The 19,658-nt window shown below is 40.2% G+C and overlaps 1 protein-coding gene across 2 annotated transcripts; it reads left to right on the top strand.

Moving 5' to 3' along the window:
* Positions 1-6,543: 6,543 nt before the first annotated feature.
* LOC124633380 (nuclear protein localization protein 4 homolog) lies at positions 6,544-19,608 on the top strand. 2 transcript variants are annotated; one of them, XM_047168574.1, is made up of 10 exons: positions 6,544-6,852; positions 7,165-7,431; positions 7,513-7,688; positions 8,527-8,699; positions 9,638-9,853; positions 9,916-10,242; positions 11,795-11,955; positions 12,026-12,438; positions 16,684-16,782; positions 19,382-19,608. In XM_047168574.1, exons 1-10 carry the CDS (start codon positions 6,832-6,834, stop codon positions 19,395-19,397), a joined length of 1,869 nt encoding a protein of 622 aa, XP_047024530.1. In that variant the 5' UTR covers positions 6,544-6,831; the 3' UTR covers positions 19,398-19,608. The 2 variants fall into 2 exon arrangements, with proteins under 2 accessions (XP_047024530.1, XP_047024529.1); XM_047168573.1 differs by lacking the exons at positions 16,684-16,782; positions 19,382-19,608 and adding an exon at positions 14,472-14,852 and having other exon boundaries at positions 12,026-12,519.
* Positions 19,609-19,658: the final 50 nt, after the last annotated feature.

Genomic DNA, 19,658 nt, shown 5'->3' with positions numbered 1-19,658 from the left:
AGCGTTTAACGCTGTCCTTAAATTGCAACAATGGCCGCCCAACTGGTCGTTTGGCGTCTGAGATTTGTCCCAGGAGAGTTTGTCTTGGCAAACGAGAAGGCTCCATCCGCTACACATGCCCTAGCCAGCGCAATCTTCTTTGTTTAAGAAGTGCGGTTATGCTAGGCATGCCCGCGATACTAAGCACCTTCTCGTTTGTTACTCGATCCTTCCACGAAATATCCAGTATACGCCGGAGACAGCGCATATGAAAGTTGTTTAATTTCCGCTCCTGTTTGGCATACGAGGTGTATTGTACGCTCATTTTATTATGTTAATCGACTCGCCAACGCACCACCACACAGGTCGACAGTCTGACAACGACCGACTCCCCACCGCTCGATCCGGTATTTATAACCGAGTGACGTATGCGCACGAGGCGTCATAATAATGACATAACCTATACAATGATGCACATGAACCTGCATACACTACATCTCTCCCTTGTTGTTTTGATTTTAACCTTGTTTCAAAAAGTTCAACAATCAAACTCATAAATATTTTGGTAATTTCTTAAAGATCTATCAAACACCTGCAGCACAACAAAACCACGCTATCAGATCAGTCCACCGATCACACTGCCATCAAACTGATTTACTTTGTTCCGTTTCCATTTCATTTCCCTTTCCATTTAAGGAGACGACAGATATCGGTGATACTGCGGGACACTACATCCCTTCCCTTGTGAAATAAACATAAATAAAAATCCGTCCCTTTGCAGACGGTAACATACCAGCATCTGCTTCAGGCTCAACAAGACAAATTCGTAGCAGTGATATCAGGCCGGCAAGTTTAACTTCAGGTTTTGTAGCCGCTGTTCCGGCCCTGTATTATATCTACACTAGAGATGATCCGTCCATTTGGCAGACATCCCGCCAATCAGTCCATGTGAAATCAAGCAAATCTCAAATATTGCTGTACCTTCAGATAATGAGCACTCATCTTGCTTGGTTCGACTTCACTTAAAACTGATACAGAATGCATTGTTCCAAGGTAAAAGATCGGCATTAGGGTACCTCATCAATGCTTTTCACTCATTCAAAACCGTACGAGCCGTACGAGGAAAGTAATCACATAAGATCGTCCCAATTGAATGGTGACCTAGATGGACTGTTTCCAATTTGATGATGACCATATACTTTGTCACCCATTTAATGGTGACCACATACTTTGTCTCCAATTTAATGGTGACTCCATACTTTGTCACCCATTTAATGGTGACCACATACTTTGTCTCCAATTTAATGGTTTAAATTGTAGTTCTATGTACGAGTTAAGTACTTTGTGTGCCTTGTAAGCAAGAGAATGCTAACTCAACTAATTTTGGTAATATGTAGTTTTTAATTTGAGAGTGGAATATCAAAGCCTATCATTATCTCAGCAATGTAACAAACAATCTGGTCTTCAACCCTATTGATCAGCGCTGGTACTTTGCACGTTTCTGCTAGTACACTCGCTGAAATTCTGATATAGGCTTTAAATACCCTACATCAATGTATGTCCAATATCTAGTCAAGAAACTGTAAGCTTCTTAGCATTCAACACCCAACATATGAATACCATACTGCATATAATAGTGCGATAGGAATACTTATATTTCGGTTAGGCATCCAAGAACACTATTATCACCGGACATTGCGTTCTGTAATGTTTGTTTGCTTTTCCTAATGTGGTTTTCAAAAATTTAAGTAGTCAAAGAATTATTATGCTTTGATGGTAAGCTTTTTAGTGTCATGGTTACATATTGATTATAACGAAGGTGTAAAGTAACATTACGAATCAGATTTTAACTAATTAGAACCATGTTATGCAACGAACGCACTTTAACAGGTGTCACTAACTTTGCACTATATATTTTGAAGCTGTGACATTCTGCATCACCATAAAATAGAAGAGTCCCTGACCCTCAACTCATGCTCTTCTTCCTTTCAACAAGGTGACAGCAGCTCACAAACAGTTTTCTAGTCGATGCAATTTTCCTTTTGCAAAACAACCGCTAACCTTTCTAAAACATTTGTCTACACATAGATAAATGTGGGATTCTAATTCTATATCTCAATTTCATGAGCAGCTATGCTGCTCTCATGTCATACTTGACCTCATCAATTTGATGATCAGCTTTGTGCTGCTTCCATTTTTAATATTTTACGCTTTTCCAATTTCATGACCGCGTATAGGTAACGTAATATTTTTTTTGTTTTTATGTAAGTATAGTTGGCTGCATAAGTATGTTTATAGTTTCGTTCAAAAGCGCTTACCCTTTATTGCAGCTGACTTTATCTACGTTGTTTTAGTTAGACAACCAGAATATAAAAATATTATTATCTTTTATAGGGACAGCACCCCAGTAAATTTTTAAACGATTTGGTGACTAAGGGCAATTTTACTTCCTATACTTTAAGGAACACTTACTCAGATTATATATTGCAGTAGGACTTAGGAACTTAATAATATTTTAGTTATTATTAACCAAATGTCGACGCAACTGTGTAGTTTAATTAGCACAAAAGAGTAATAAATGTCGATAAATGTAAATAGTGATAAAGTTCTTTACCTCTCGTGCGAGTCCAATTGTCTTACGGTAACCTAAGATTGGTGTTCTAAGATCAATTATTATTAACCCTAACGCTATGGACACAAGACATTATTTTGTTAATAGATATCCATCCCACCACCCATATGGATCTCATCTTATGGGATGGGTTGAGGAAATTACACAACTTTATATTACAAGTAGGTGTGCACTTCAAGAATATATTAATGTGATGATTTATTAACTTGAGATCAATAAATGGATTCTATTTCATATACGTTCATATATGGTTATGTTATTCGCCCCTATGGAAGCATATTCTTCCACAACTCTCAATGTACTTATACTGCTTATTGGTACTGCAATACTGTAAAACATAATTTGCAAATAACAATATTATAATGAGGGCCACTTTGTTAAACTATTTGTAAACACCAATGTAAATCAATAAAAAAGAGGCTAAGATACCAATTAAAATTCATTCAAGCCTGAATCTTGAAGGTTTTAAAAGCACACGCAATCATCAACTTTTGAGAACTTGATTGCAACAATCATCCATGAGCTAATCATCATTAGACAGTTCCCAGAGTAAGTATCTACATTGGAACTCCTTCCAGGTATCATCCTTAAAAGATTTTTTGTCACAGATGAGAAGGCCCAGTTGGGTAAATGATGATGATGTCCTCCTAGCCGATTATCGGCTACGGCGGCTGTACTCACGTAAGGGGATTAGCCAACTGCGCAGGACATATTATAGTGCACAAGCATTTGCGCAGACACAGGTGCACTCACTGTTCCTTCACTCTCATAACCCGATGGGACGGCAATCCGACACGACCGGAAAGAGATCAGGCGCAGGACCGACATTTACGTGCTTTCCGATGCACGGGTGTATCAATCACCAACTCATCAGCCGCGCTTGCGACAGCTAGACCAACGAGGCAGTTGGGTAGATAAAGTAGCATTGTCAAATAAATCACAGATTGCTCCAATGCTTAGTTCCATATTCTTTTGATCTAAGAGTTTTATATCAACCTAAAGTACTGAAATTACAATTGTGAGCTAGCATGTTTACCAAAGATTCTATCTATTGAATACCGAAATTTTGATCCACATTTTCCAGCTAGTATTGCTGCTTGTATGCTGTTCTACTGTTCTGTATCTTCTGGAATATCTCTGTTGTATAACAACCTCTTTAATACAGCAAAATAAAGTAAAAGTATTGAAATTATACCTAGGGTGACTGAGCAACTGTTATAATTAACACTATTATGGGTAGGCAACCCACTAGAGGTGTTGATGGACTTGGATGTTGTGCATAGGTGAATACATACCAGTATAGCTGGGCGAGTTCTTCAACATCCATGGCCAACCCACTACGGTCCCTCAATGTGCTGTTTGTTTAACTAGATACCTAGCACATGTTTGTCATTTGTAGAACCGTTGAGTATATAACCCACCAGTTTGTTCTTGTAATATCCTCTATATTGCAAGCACTTGAATTAAGTTAGTTAAGTACCAGAACAATATAGCAGGTATAAGTTGTTGACTAGACTCTGAGAAGTTAAGTTTGGAAGCTTTTTATGATCCAAATCACCGGGCACAGAAAATATAAAAATTAACAAGATTTACTATTTAGTTGTTGCAGTAGTTGACAACTATCGCCAGATAATTTATGCGTGTACAGTCAATTGAATGACCAGTAGACGTTCACTACCGTTAACTGTCAAGCTGTCACTTTAATGACCAGTAGATATAGACTACTGCCAACTGTCAAGCTGTCAATTTAATGACCAGTAGATATAGACTACTGCCAACTGTCAAGCTGTCAATTTAATGACCAGTAGATATAGACTACTGCCAACTGTTAAGCTGTCAATTTAATGACCAGTAGATATAGACTACTGCCAACTGTCAAGCTGTCAATTTAATGACCAGTAGATATAGACTACTGCCAACTGCCAAGCTGTCAATTTAATGACCAGTAGATATACACTACTGCCAACCATCAAGCTGTCAATTTAATGACCAGTAGATATAGACTACTGCCAACTGCCAAGCTGTCAATTTAATGACCAGTAGATATACACTACTGCCAACCATCAAGCTGTCAATTCAATGCCCAGTAGATATAGACTACTGCCAACAATCAGGCTGTCAATTTAATGACCAGTAGATACACACTACTGCCAACCATCAAGCTGTCAATTCAATGACCAGTAGATATAGACTACTGCCAACAATCAGGCTGTCAATTTAATGACCAGTAGAAACACACTACTGCCAACTGCCAAGCTGTCAATCTAATGACCAGTAGATACACGCTACTGCCAACTGCCAAGCTGTCAATCTAATGACCAGTAGATATACACTACTGCTAACCGTCAAGCTGTCAATTTAATGACCAGCAGATTTTTGGAATAGAATAGGTCTTTATTTGCTTAGAATGCAGGCACTTACAAAATAGGATTGTAAACAACATAATAAGATCCGTGTACATTCCGCCTTGTTGGCATGCAAGCACAACAATTATTAAACACAATTGATTATAAGGCAAATAGGTTATTGTATTATATCCTCTAGGAAATCCCACCACTGCTAAAGTCGTCTTGACGACAATTCAACAACCAGCAACTTTATATTGCTTCCAATAAATGCCTATTATTGAATAAACTTTGATGCAGGTTTAAGAATGAGTAAACTGATCACCAAGTAATGATTTTGTATTATTAATTACTCATTTGATAAATATTAACACCTGCAATAAATATTGCTACTTCCATTAGAATTGTAACAAGGTAAACTTAAACAAAGAATTACGTAAAAAGGTTAAAATTTGTTTGCAATTCGGGTGATACATACATGCAACATAAAAGTTATGTATACTTTGTCATTCTACTCTCTTCCCTTCCTTCTTTCCTTTTGCTCTTTTTAATATGATTGAATATTAACATCGGTCAGAGGTTACTTGTTGTCAAAGCTTATTTAGCATACATTAATTTGGTATAGGCATGAATAGGACAAATTATTTAGTATAACCTTGTATATCAAATATTTTTCTGGATCACAGAACTAATAGGTAGTTCAAAATTAAAAAATTAGATAATAGGTAACTGTTGGTCCAAACACTCACGGTTTTATCCTCGTCGCCAATGTATTGTACGCTCATTTTATTATGTTAATCGACTCGCCAACGCACCACCACACAGGTCGACAGTCTGACAACGACCGACTCCCCACCGCTCGATCCGGTATTTATAACCGAGTGACGTATGCGCACGAGGCGTCATAATAATGACATAACCTATACAATGATGCACATGAACCTGCATACACTACACGAGGTCCAGGTCTCCGCGCCATACAAGAGTATGGACAAGATACATGTCTGATAACATGGATAAGTTTAATAAGTATGCCTGGTGCAAGTGTTGCAGTATATAAATATGTTGTTTGGGACCATGAAGCACGTATTAACGTTGCGAACTGTACACGAGGTGTCTGCTTTTGTATAACAAAAAAACTCACATAAAAAAATACTATATCCTACTTATATCCTACTTATATTATAAATGTGAAAGTTTGTGAGTACAGTTGTCGGCACGGATATCGAGCCATGACCTTCACCTGCGCAGAAGCGATTTACTGCCTTATTGCCTTATGCGTACGGGTGCGCAAAGCGATCCCCACTCACACTCTTCCGCCGAGAGCCCAATATCCGTATGGATGTATGTTTGTTATTTAATCACGCAAAAACGGCTGGACCGATTTGATTGAAATTTGGTATGTAGATAGGTGATACCCTGGATTAACACATAGGCTACTTTTTGTCAACACACCACGTGGGCGAAGCCGCTGGCGGAAGCTAGTAATACTATATAATACCCTATGTAAAAAAATTCTTAGTTGTATTCGATCATACTTCAAGTCAACAACGTCAACTGTCATGATGAACGTTATGAATTAATGAATGTCATGAGTCATGATATGAATGAATGTGTGACTGACAGTGTCATTACTCGACAAATTCTGTTGTTTTATCTTTGCAAAGATAGTCCATCAAAATCAAATTAAAGTGAGAGATATTAATAGTCTATTTACATACAAAAGAAAGAGTGCAATAGTACTTTATGTTGATAATTAGAGTTAATTCCCCGAAACACTCCTTGTACTGTCTGTCAGTGAATGTGTCAACCAAGTGAAGATTGTTATGTCAGTGAATTGTTGGTGTTTTGAGAATAAATTACTTCTAGCCAGGAATGTCGGGATCAAAGAAAATGGTAAAAAAAACTGTTATTTCGATCACTATCAAATACTTGCAGAGAATAACGTGTAAATTATTTACTTACGAACGGTTCGTAGATTACGGTAAATTCTCAAGTTTTCTGTTGATCCACTAGTCAACTTTTCGAACTTGACTTTTTCTGAGCTACCTATATTAGTAGTATTTATTAGCTCCCGACTTTAGTTTTCAAATGGCAAGGCTGTCGAATATGTTTCAAAAGGAAAGGTTAGAAGTTACAATGATCGTGCAGTTTTGTTAGGCAAGTTAATTAGTGGTTGTCGGTAATCGGTATCGTTACTGTGTGCAGATACTGCGCGTGCAGTCGGCCGAGGGCACGGCGCGCGTCGAGATGCTGGACACGGACGTGACGGCGCAGCTGTTCGAGCGCGTGCACGAGAGCCTGCACCTGAGCACATTCGCGTTCGCGCTGCACAAGGACCGCCAGCGCAAGGAGGAGGTCACGTCCAGCAAGTCGCGGCGCCTGCGCGACTACGGCCTGCAGCACGGAGACATGCTATACCTTAGCCCTGTCAATGGTGCTGTGCTCTTTGATCAGCCATCCACCAGTGGAGAGGTGCTCCCATTCATACAAGTGCTATATACAATATTTAGTTATGCCTGGAACTGTTTCTTACACTTGCCTGTTCAATTGCAGACTAATGAGAATAACAAACCATTTGGTGAGCCTGTTGAGGCTGGTCCCTCAACTTCTAGTACAGTGGTTGCAGCCCAGACCACAGCTGCTCGGCCAATAGCAGTGGAAGAGGATGAGGTAGATTTACAATTGTACCGCATGTCAGGCAACATTCAAAGGCAACGAGATGAGAAGCTGTGAGTAATATTAACAAAATATCATTTATTTATGTGGTTTCATAAAAATGCCTATGTCACCCAAGTTTAGGGTGCCGACTTCCAAAAAAAGTGTTTTTGGAAGTCGGTTTATTTTTTTTGTAGTAGAGTTTTTAAATATTTGAAATGTCAAAACAAGCCAGACTTCCCCATTTACTGTGCATACAGTGCTTAAAACCATATAAAAATTAAGCAAACTATGTATATCATTGGGTCATAGATACATGCAATTTTAAACTTTGTCACTGCAGTAAATAATATTTTGTAGTTATGGCAGGAGCAATTATATTTTTGAATGTAACTGAACACAAATGGCTTTAATTTTTCAAACTCTTTTAATCATAAAATGTCAAAAATCAAAATGCCTTGACATCAGTGCTTGATTCGTGACATAGCAAATGATACGGGCCCCATGCATTAAGGCCTGCATTCCAATATGTCTTGTCTGACTGATCATCAAAAACAGAAGGTGAGAAGTTCTTAGGATGGCATGATTGTATCAAAATCTACAACAATTTAAAGATGTACCACATATCTATAATTGAGCACTGGCCATGTGAGCTTGATTATTTATTCACTGATACATTTCATATTTTTTGGTTACTTAACTGCTGAACTAGTTATTGAACATGCCATTCATAATTTTGAACTTACCAAAACTCCTATAAATTTAGAACTGCTTCTTTAAATCAGTGCCTTTGAAAAACAGCGAACATTCGCTGTACTTCGACTATATTATATTTTTGAATAAATGCTGTGTAGCTGAGAACATGACATAAACCTATACAGAAGAACAGTCTGAGATGTTATTTGATTGTAGATGCCGACATAACTCCAAGGGCTGTTGCGTGCACTGCTCTCCGCTGGAGCCCTGGGACGAGGGCTACCTCAAAGAACACAATATCAAGCACATGTCATTTCATGCATATTTGCGCAAAATCACATCTGGCAACTTTATCTCATTAGATGAGCTCTCTTGTAAAATTAAGCCAGGTGAGTCTGCATTGCTGCCATAGATAATAATTAGTTCAAACATATAGTCTATGTATATTCCAAGTGTTGGTGACAATACAGCAATAAATGAAAACATGGACAACAAGAAATCATCATCCTCCGAGCCAACAATGTTGGGGTCGGCTTCCAGTCTAACCGGATGTAGCTGAATACCAGTGCTTTACAAAGAGCGACTGCCCTATCTGACCCCTTCAACCTTTGGTTAGACTGGTGTCAGACTTACTGGCTTCTGACTACCCGTAATGACTGCCAAGGATTTTTAATGACAGCCTTGACCTACAGTTTAACGTGCCATCCGAAACACAGCCATTGGTGTCTATGATATACTTAGAAAGTACATCCAAACTTAGAAAAGTTGCATTGGTACTTGCCTGACCTGGAATCGAACCCGCGCATTTGTCATTTGTTCTACCCCTATGTCACATTGTCGATTGTCAGATTCTATGATATAATTAGTACCTAGGTGGCCTAGGAGTCATGGTGGCCTAGTGGGTAAAGGATCAACCCCTCACGTATGAGGGCGCGGGTTCGATCTTAGGTCAGGCAAGTACCAATGCAACTTTTCTAAGTTTGTATGTACTTCTAAGTATATCTTAGACACCATTGACTGTGTTTTGGATGGCACGTTAAACTGTAGGTCCCGGCTGTCATTGAACATTCTTGGCAGTCGTTACGGGTATTCAGAAACCAGTAAGTCTGACACCAGTTTATCCAAGGGAGTATCGGGTTGCCCGGGTAACTGGGTTGAGGAGGTCAGACAGGTAGTCGCTTCTCGTAAAGCACTGGTGCTCAGCTGAATCCGGTTAGACTGGAAGCCGACCCCAACATGGTTGGGAAAAAGTCTCGGAGGATGATGATGAATTAGTACCACAAATATAGTATAATGAAACCGAGCGACGGTCGGTGGTGGCGCGCAGGTTGCTCGGAGCACCCGCCGTGGCCGCGCGGCATCTGCTCCAAGTGCCAGCCCGGCGCCGTCACGCTCAACCGCCAGCCCTACCGCCACGTGGACAACGTGCTGTTCGAGCACCCCGCCGTGGTGGAGCGCTTCCTGGCCTACTGGCGGGCCACGGGCCACCAGCGCGTCGGCTTCCTGCTCGGCCAGTACGAGCGCCACCCCGACGTGCCGCTAGGTGGGTGTGCCGGGGCCCGGGCGGACCGCGGCCCGACCCCCGCCTGACCCTCGCCTGCGCAGGTATCCGCGCGCGCGTGGCCGCCATCTACGAGCCGCCGCAGACGTCGACGCGCGACAGCGTGGCGCTGCAGCCCGACCCGCGGGCGCCGCTGCTGGCGGAGCTGGCGCGGCGCCTGGGGCTGCGGGCCGTGGGCTGGATCTTCACGGACCTGCTGCCGCTGGACACGGCCACGGGCACGGTGCGCCACATCCGCGGCGTGGACACGCACTTCCTGTCGGCGCAGGAGTGCATCATGGCGGGCCACTACCAGAACCTGCATCCCAACGCCTGCCGCCACGCCTCCTCCGGGTACTTCGGCTCTAAGTTCGTCACGGTCTGCGTCACGGGTACCGTCTCTTACTTCTTACGACACTCGATCTTACTCGAAAAATACAACCTTACTGAGTATGCTATATTCGATGCATGTATCTGCCCAAAACGGTCAAAATGCAGTTGAAATATTTAGAAGTTATTCAGAAATACTTTCCAACAAAGTTTTCGAAACAGTGCCAATATTCGATCATTCACTTTTTTTTTGGAAATGACCAGATGATTTCAGCTTTGATTCTAACCAATTTTCATCTCTTCAATAGCACTATTATAGTATCGAATATTGAATACCTTATTTCGTGAAATATTTACGCTATATCGGAAGCAGGACGCAAGCAGCGCCGAGGTGGCTCAACTAATTTAAACTAATGTTGAACATTGAACGCGGGGCGCGTTCATTTCACCTTTTCATTTTATAAGGGACAGATTTTGGACATGTTCTGATAGATATCCTCAAGGTACGATTAGAATACCTGAGATTTTCCTGAAGTATCCCGAAAGAATTGGTCAAATGGTTTCAATTTACAGGCACAAACAAATACTGTTTCCCTGTATTATAATTAATAGTAGACAAGCTGTTGATTTGCATCCATGTAATATTAAAGGACGTAATTATCCTAATGATTCTCAACCCAAATCAACAAAAAAATTGGTGCGTATTTTTTTTCGTTTAATTTTTTTTCGGAAAGCCGTCAATGTCACCTGGCCGTATTTAAACTTGGCGCGTGTGTTACTGGTCTTAAAACCGTGCTGCGCCCTCACACAAACGCAAACACAAAGCATACGCAACGATCATTCATAAATGTAATTCATAAGATTGGGTTACTTCTGAAATACTACATTACAATGACAAAAAAAGCAGCGCATATTAGCTATTTACCGTCTACTGTGATTCAATCGATTATTTACGTATGTTATGTCCACTTCCTGAAATATTGCACAAATGCAAATCAACACCTAGTAGATTAGTAGGTGTCGAAAACGGCGTGGTGGCATAGTGGGTAAAGAAGCAACCTCTCAAGCTAAAGTGTGTGGGTTCGATTCCAGGTCAGGCAAGTACCATCAAATTTTTCTAAGTCTGTGTGTACTTTCTGGGTGGGCCCGGCTGTCATTGAACATGTTAGGGTCTTTACGGGTAATCAGAAGCCAGTAAGTCTGACGACTGACTAGAAGCCGGCCCCAACATAGTTGGGAAAGGGCTCGGAAGAAGTAGGGGTATTATTATATTATTATGGAAAACAAGTGCCATCGATGTTACTAACATACCTACCTAGGTTGTGTATTTGCTTAGTTTTGGCGTATTTATTGGTTTATCCAGTGTCAAATAGCACGATCTTCAAGTTTTCTTTTCTTGTAGTAAACTAGATATTCCAGAAACATGAGTATTTTAAGTTTTATGGGTTTGTTGAAATGCCTCGCCTATTTCAATAATAAAGCTAAATTTTTGAGTAGACGTTTGAACATTAGGCAAGTGTACAATAACACATTTTTATGGAAAGTTGTTCTTTACAACTTAATGTGAAGTGAAGCGCTCGATGGAGCGGTGTCGGAGGTCCCTCGTGGTTGCAGGCGACAGCGACAAGCAGGTGCACCTGGAGGGCTACCAGGTGTCGGGGCAGTGCCAGGCGCTGGTCCGCGACGACATCCTGCTGCCCACGCGCGACGCGCCCGAGCTCGGCTACATCCGCGACTCCTGCGACGCGCAGTACGTGCCCGACGTCTACTACAAGGTACCGGCCGTGTCCGCGGCCCCGGCGAGGTGCTCATCGACAGTCACTCATATTCCTACAATAACTGCAGGAACGAGACGCGTACGGTAACGAGGTGGGCGTGTCCGCCAAGCGGGTGCCCGTGGCGTACCTGCTGGTGGACGTGCCGGTGGGCGTGGCGGGCCCCGGCGCGCCGCCCACGTTCTGGGCGCAGGCCGCCTTCCCGCCCGCCCACCGCGCGCTGCAGCAGCACCTGCAGACCCTGCGCGCGCTGCACGCGCACCTGGCGGCCGCCGACAGCTTCCTGCAGGCGGCCTCCGACCTGCACGCGCTGCTGTTCCTGGCCACCAACGAGGCGCTGCCGCTGTCGCCCGACGCGCTGCAGCCGCTGCTGACGGCCGTGCGGGCCCGCGACGCCGCCGCCGCCGACGCCTGGCGCAGCACGCCCAGCGCCGCCACGCTCGACACGCTGTGCCGCGCCGCCGCCGACCACGACGCCGACAGGTACCCTTACCTCCACCTCGATATTCATTTGTTCCTTTGTTACGCTTTTTCGCTAGAACAGTTGAACCGATTTGGATTTAGATCATAGACATAATATTAGTAAACAGGACTGCGCATATAAACCCAAAAAACGAGCCGAGTGAAACAGTTAGTACGGAGGCTGTCTGTCCCTTTCTAATAGGGTGACTATGAGATTAAGCTATGTGAGACAAATCCGAATTTGCTAAGATTATTAAACACAGATTAGTATTGAAGTTTTAACTTACGCAGTTTGTGACCTTAAGATACTAATAAAGGCTTTTAATAATTAGCGGAAATTAGCAGTATAAAAGCAGGAAGATTCGAAGTGAAGACTGTTTTTTTTGTATTTCTACTTCATATATAGACTGCTGAGCCATTTATGTCGCCTTTCTTCATTTTTTGGGAAGCTATAACAATAGTACAACAGTTTTAAAATCCATCACCCATATTTTGACTCGTTACAAGAATTCATGGGCACCCTAGTTGTTTGGTTTACGAAAATGTTATTATTAGCTAACCTGTGGAACGATATATTGCAACCACCATAGGATTCACGTTTGCAAGTAGAAACGCAACACTTTTTCACCATTTTAATAGTTTAAATTGATTTAATACAAAAAAATATAAACAAAATTTTAAATGCTGATTACGCGCCAAGAATGTTCAGGGTTACCGCTAGAAAATAAAAAAAAGCAAAATAAAAATTTATGTTGTTTATGTTTTAATAATAAATACGAATAAATTAATGCGATTGTTATTAATTTGTTGACTTACAATAGGCATGATGACAAATTTTTAAATTCCTTTGTATGATGTAGGTATACGTCTATTTTATATGAAAAATTATTAATTTTAAGAAAATGCGAAGTTTTTTTATCAAATAATTGCATTTTTCTCTGTCCACTTTGAATCCGGCGCGAAAACGCTTGTCAGTGTCATGTCGTCACTTGTGACGTCACGACTGAAATTACAAGACGCAAGTAAACAACGCTCGTGCAATAATTAAGTTTTTTGTGTTATTAAATATGAATTCGAAAGGGCATAGGTGTTGTGGGGTCCCCCAGTGTAAGAACACATCCAAAACAACTCCTGATAAGTTATTTGTGTACGTTCCTCACAATAAAAAAATACGAAACAAGTGGCTTAAACTTGCAAGGCGAGATTCAAAAGCAATATTGCCCAGGGTACAACTTTATTTTTGTGAAGATCACTTTGATGTAAGTTATTACATAGTTCTCTAGATTCTAGCATAGTTTATAATGTAAATAACTATTTCGAGGTTAGGTTTCATCTCTCATTGTTTTTTAATTAAACTAGTATACTTACATGGAAGTTTTAACATTTCTAAATTCAGCTGAACAAAAATCTTTATTTGATGCCAAAAACTTTCCCAGCATTATGATATCAATTCTAGGCAAATTAGCGCTGTTTGCCTTGATAAATCCGGGCTCCATAACTCGTGTTATAAACAATTAATTAATTAAAAACAAAGATCGCAGTGGAAGTTCACAATAACGAAATGTGACGCTCGCGCGCTTTCGCGCGAGTTGTTTTGAGAAATGACGTCACGAGCTCTGATTGGTGTTCAAGATATCATGGCGGATTGCCTTATTTCGTAATTTTATTTTATAAAAATACATATTAATCACATTATTAATAAAGAAAACAATGCGCGTTTTATATTCCAAGCTTCAAGTTTAATTTAATAAATATATTATTTTAATGATTTTTGATTACTGTCATCATGCCTATTGTTAAAATAAGATAAAAATATAAGTGATTCAATTGTTTTTGGGAAGACAAAACTTTTGATCACAACATTTTTTTATGCTGGCAAGGTGTTAGAAAGAGACAAACAGCCTCCGTTCGAACTATCCCTCTCGGCTCGGATTTGCCTCTGTGTATTATGCAACCAATTTAGTACCTTATTGCGTTAGAATAGAGTTCATTTTCGTAAATATATATTTTGAGCGTGCGCAATCTTGTTTAGTAATATTATATCTATGATTTAGATTGACACAGCAATTTATAGATGATACCTTGGAGACCTCATATACAGTCGTGGTCACCTAATTAAAGACGCTGTCTTAACTTACCGGTGCATTTCATCTGTATTTCTTTTTTCAGATTGCCATAGGAACTTTCTTTTCTATTTCAAAATATTTAAGAGGGCATTGTGAAATGTTAAAACTAATGACAATATTCAATAATCCCCCGCACCTAGTTTTTTTTCGCTTTATCCGAATCGCGGACGGTATGATCCATAACGAGGCCTGGCCATCTAATTAAAGACACTCCATTTGCTCAGAGAAAGAAATACAAATTATTAATTAGAGTTAACTTTGTACAACAACATTCCCTACACTATAATTAAACATTCCAATAAGTATTAATATTTTGTTTATTTCCTTTTACCTCAATAACAGTAGGACATCCCTGAACGAGCACGTGGTCAGTTTTGTAGAAGTCGCTAAGGGGATTTTCTTCCATGCTTAATTAAAATCTATCAATGTTCCATGTACGACTTATTGCTATGGTATTTTTCGCCTATTACCATTTTTGGTTTTATTGGATTTGCAATAGGCCAAACCAAAACCGCCATAAGTTACCCGTTCTTGCAGTGTTTTTCAGAACTTTTCTAATTTGGAAAGTCCTAATGACCGGTAAATTATGCTTAGTTTGTAACAATATGCTTGTTTCTGAAATATTATAGTACTTGAATTTTAATAATACCTTTTTGAAGGGCCTTGCACTAAGCAGTGGCGAGCAGCCCCACACTATAACATTTTCGCCTCCTACGTTTGAGAACTTTCTTGGAGTACTTTGGTTCCACCACATGTTTTGGAGGTGTCTAAAATCAATATATATTTTTTTAGAATTCATCAAATCCTTTTGTTTTATTAGATAAAAAAATCATTTTTCAATACTTGTTCAGAGCAACTTTCACCTTTGATAGAAAACGCCAACTAAAGTATGTACATGCGGTGCTTTTCCAAAAGTAAAATCTTCCGATACCCATGCCCTACAGGTTTTCCCGACCCGGCTGTCATCTTAGTTCTGCAGACACAATTTTCGTCCATAAGGTGACTCCGTATAGTCAGACAGTACGGAATAATGTGAATGGTTCTCTATTTCCTCATAACACCACTGTAAAGTCTGGGGCCCGATTCTCCTAAGTTAATAATGTCAAAATCGAATAGTAATCGAATCGCAATACGATCGTAATAGCAGTTTTAACCATATCGGGCATTCTGCTACTAATAAAAGACCAATCGTATTCGATTGACATTTGATTGGTGTGCGATTGGTATGCTATTTTGGTAATTTTGGTCTATAAGGTAGTTTGCCGTGCAATCATTTTGCAATCGTAAAACATTTGCAGACAAAATGATTCATTATTGAATGACAGAAAAGAATAAAAACGTTTATTTCAAAGAAAAAATAGCGGAATGCCACATACGCTTCAATAGTAATCGAGTCGGGATTGGATCTCAGTCGAATCGAGTCGAACGTCAATCGAAGGTCGCTTAAGTAAAATTAGGAGAATCGGGCCCCTGTTTGCGGACAAGTTTTCCTCGGCGTCGGTTTTCAGTTGTTCTCAAACCTTGACTTTTTTAGTGCCTTTAACAAAGCATCTTTAATAATAAATTTAAAACCATGTCCTTATTACAATTCAAGTGATATGAATGAATCCCCAAACTTTATTTAAAAAAGCCTAAAACATTTTACTTACCATAATATTTGTTTTAGTCGTATTGATTGGACTAAAATGAAAAATTGTAATGAAGGGAACCTTAATTATTACTTAATTTGTGTTCTCATAAATATTTTACTCACTTTATAAAAAAGGTATGGCGACTATTTCTATCTCTCGTTTTTTTTCTTAACTCGGCTTTTACTCTTTAATTAGCTGACCAGCCAAGTATCTGCTACAAAAGTTAGTGTTCAGTTCCCGTAGAGCGTTAAATCTAAAGTATTAAAGAAAGTAAATATTTGTTGTCCTTAATTTAAAGAACACAATGTAATGTTTGTTTTAATAATAATAGCATAACATTTTATATCGTGGTTAAGCTCATGTCAGTACCATAACTATTTATTTCACTACGAGTCACGGGGTGGCTTTAATGATGTGACCACGACTGTATATAATTGTGACCTCGATCGATGCAATGGTGACCGTCCCGGGCGAGAGGACGGTGCGAGTGTAAGCGTGTTGTGTCGCAGCGCGGCGCTGGGCGGCGGCGCGGGCGTGTGGACGTGTCCGCTGTGCACCTTCCACAACGCGCCGCACAACGACGCCTGCGAGATGTGCGCCATGCCCAGGTACACACACACGTCATACCTCATCAAATGTACAAACTCAAATACTGCATACAAACAATACTTGACGACCTCGATGCGCGATGCTCACCGAGCCGGACTGCCGAACCTGAGGTCCCGGGTTCGATTCCCGGTTCGGTCGACATCTGTGTGATGAGCATGCGTGTTGGCCGTGGTCTGGATGTTACTATATGTATTTATAAATATTATATATGTAGCTATATGTAGTTTATCAGTTGTGTTAGCACCCATAACACTAGTAAATTAATAACTTACCATGAGGCTAACCGATCGTCTGGCGGCGGTGAAACGGCGGCAAAAGAATAGTTATAGAATTATTTTTATGAAATCGTATTTATAAAACCTTGCATGGTGATTCACAAATATGACTATGAATATGTCTACACACACAAATATTACAGCATTCCTTCGCCGCGGTCCATTCTGAACATCTTTTCATGAGGAGTTACGATAAATTGTAGGATCTCGGCTGTCATTTTAACATCTTTATCTTAGCCGAACCCAACATAGTTGGGAAAAAGCAAATGAGTGTCGGTACAGGGCTGCTGTACAGGTTGCTCATCAAGAACGACCAGATGGTGTCCCGCTGACGTGACCGATCCGAGCGACGTGCCCAAGTTTGTGGAGAAGGTTCTGAATAAGCTTCCGGCCGTCACCTTCGACCAGACATTATAAGACATCGTCTTTCTAAAAGCAAGTCTTGCGGATGAGCTGGGATATTCTTTGATGATGATGATGATGATGTCCTCCCAGACGTGTCCGTCGACGGCGACACCCTGTCAATTTCCGGCAATCTGTCTTCGCTCATGGGCCCGGTAGTGACTTGCGAACCCGAATTTGTTTTTAAAAACTCGGTCACATGATGCACAGTAGAGCTCTCCGTTTGCATTAAAGGTGTAATTAAATATTCTTTTCATCCCACCATCTCGGAAAGAGTAGTTTTACCCTTTGATATCTGAGCGCAAAAGTCGTTTTTATCCTCTAGAGCGGCAAAGTGATTTGAATTTAGAACATCGTGTGCAATACTCCATTTGTGACAATCTTGATAAGACTTTTCAAACAAATACATATTAAATAAATAAAATACTGCTTAAAATAATTATTCAATTAATTAAGTATTTTTTATTATTGTTTTTACACAGATTTTTAACGTCGTTTCATTTTTAAAGTGAGTTTTCAAATATGTTAACTTTAATAGGTACATCTTTTTAATTTGATACTCGTATGTGCGCGCCATTTTGTTTTTTTGCATTTAGTAATTTTCTCGATGAGGTGGGATGAAAAGTTACGTGTTGCACTCGAGTGCAAAGATTTTTCACCTTGTGCTCTTTTGATTCCCTCGCTATCGCTCAGGATTCTAATTATTGAAACACTCGCTACGCTCGTGTTTCAATTTTAGAATCCTTCGCTTGCTCGGTCATCAAAATTGAGCCCGCGGTTAAAAAGCAACTTTGCACTCTTGTATAACAAATAACTATTAAACTGTACCTAATATGTATTAATTGATGTGCGTAATATGTAAAGAAAAAACAAAACTAGAATTATTTTATGTTACGAATCGATTCGAATCGTGTATTTACGGCAAGGTTTTTATGGCAAGATTATCAACCAAATCACCGTGTTTTATAATAGATAGTTGAGGAGTGTCACGGAGTTAGGAAAGACGATCTGGGGCCCGATTCTCCTAATCAATCCCGACTCGATTACGATTGAAACGTATGTGGCATTCCGCTATTTTTTCTTTGAAATAAACGTTTTTATCCTTTTCTGTCATTCAATAATGAATCATTTTGTCTGCAAATGATTTACGGTTGCAAAACGATTGTACAGCAAACTACCGTATAGACCAAAATCACCAAAATAGCAGACCAATCGTACACCAATCAAATGACAATCGAATACGATTGGTCTTTTATCAGTAGCAGAATGCCCGATATGGTTAAAACTGCTATTGCGATCATATTGCGATTCGATTTCTATTAGATTTTGACATTATTAACTTAGGAGAATCGGGCCCCGGATATGCCATAATGCTGGGGCCCGATTCTCCTAAATTAATTATGTCAAAATTGAATAGAAATTGAATCGCAATATGATCGCAATAGCACTTTTTAACCATATACGCTTCAATCGTAATAAAATTGAGTCGGGATTGGATCTCAGTCGGATGTGAATCGTATGTCGCTTGAGTAAAATAGCGGAATCGTGCCCCTGGTTGGTCAGGCACCTTCTTCTAGGTCACATTCGTACGGTGAACATGACCAAAACGCACAGTTACGAGTGAATCAACTAGGCGTTCCGGTTCTTTGGGACTTCTGTCAATGATTTTTGGTATTAAATTAAAACCGGACAAGTGCGAGTCGGAATCCGCACGAAGAGTTCCGAACCATTTTTTAGAAAATGAGCATAAAAATCACGTCTGTTGTATGGGAGCCCCCCAAAATATATATTTTATTTTCGTTTTCAGTATTTGTTGTTCTTTCTTAGATTTTCTTCATGGCACCTCCGCTAGTCATTTTGTTCTTCATGAGGAGTGTATATTGTCTATACTAAAATTGATTGTGCATGCTATTTGTTTCAGAAGCAACGCGATGTAAATAGTGGTCGTCGGTCGGCGGCGACAGCGACCGTGCATACAGAGATAACGCGGACACGCGCCGCGGTGCCCGCTGTTCTATTATTTTTCTATTGTATTGTACTGTTCCGGCGGCGGACGTCGCATCTACATCTTAGTGAATTCTCGTATAAGTGTATAAGTCGGTCTGAACTTGCTGTAATGATAATAATAAATATCAGCAACTAAAACAAGCGGTCTGCAATTTTATTACCGGCGATATAAATGAGTAAGTTGGCATACT

Source organism: Helicoverpa zea, chromosome 9 (genome assembly GCF_022581195.2).
Source record: "Helicoverpa zea isolate HzStark_Cry1AcR chromosome 9, ilHelZeax1.1, whole genome shotgun sequence".
Taxonomy (NCBI): Eukaryota; Metazoa; Arthropoda; class Insecta; order Lepidoptera; family Noctuidae; genus Helicoverpa; species Helicoverpa zea.
This window is presented reverse-complemented; position numbering and strand designations above follow the sequence as displayed.

Excerpts from the sequence above, each read along its gene's own strand:
- LOC124633380 (XM_047168573.1), top strand. The coding sequence starts at position 6,832 with ATGTCGGGATCAAAGAAAATG. Across the intron at positions 9,854-9,915 it reads CCACCCCGACGTGCCGCTAG|GTATCCGCGCGCGCGTGGCC; the intron begins GTGGGTGTGCCG and ends TCGCCTGCGCAG. Across the intron at positions 11,956-12,025 it reads TGCCCGACGTCTACTACAAG|GAACGAGACGCGTACGGTAA; the intron begins GTACCGGCCGTG and ends CAATAACTGCAG.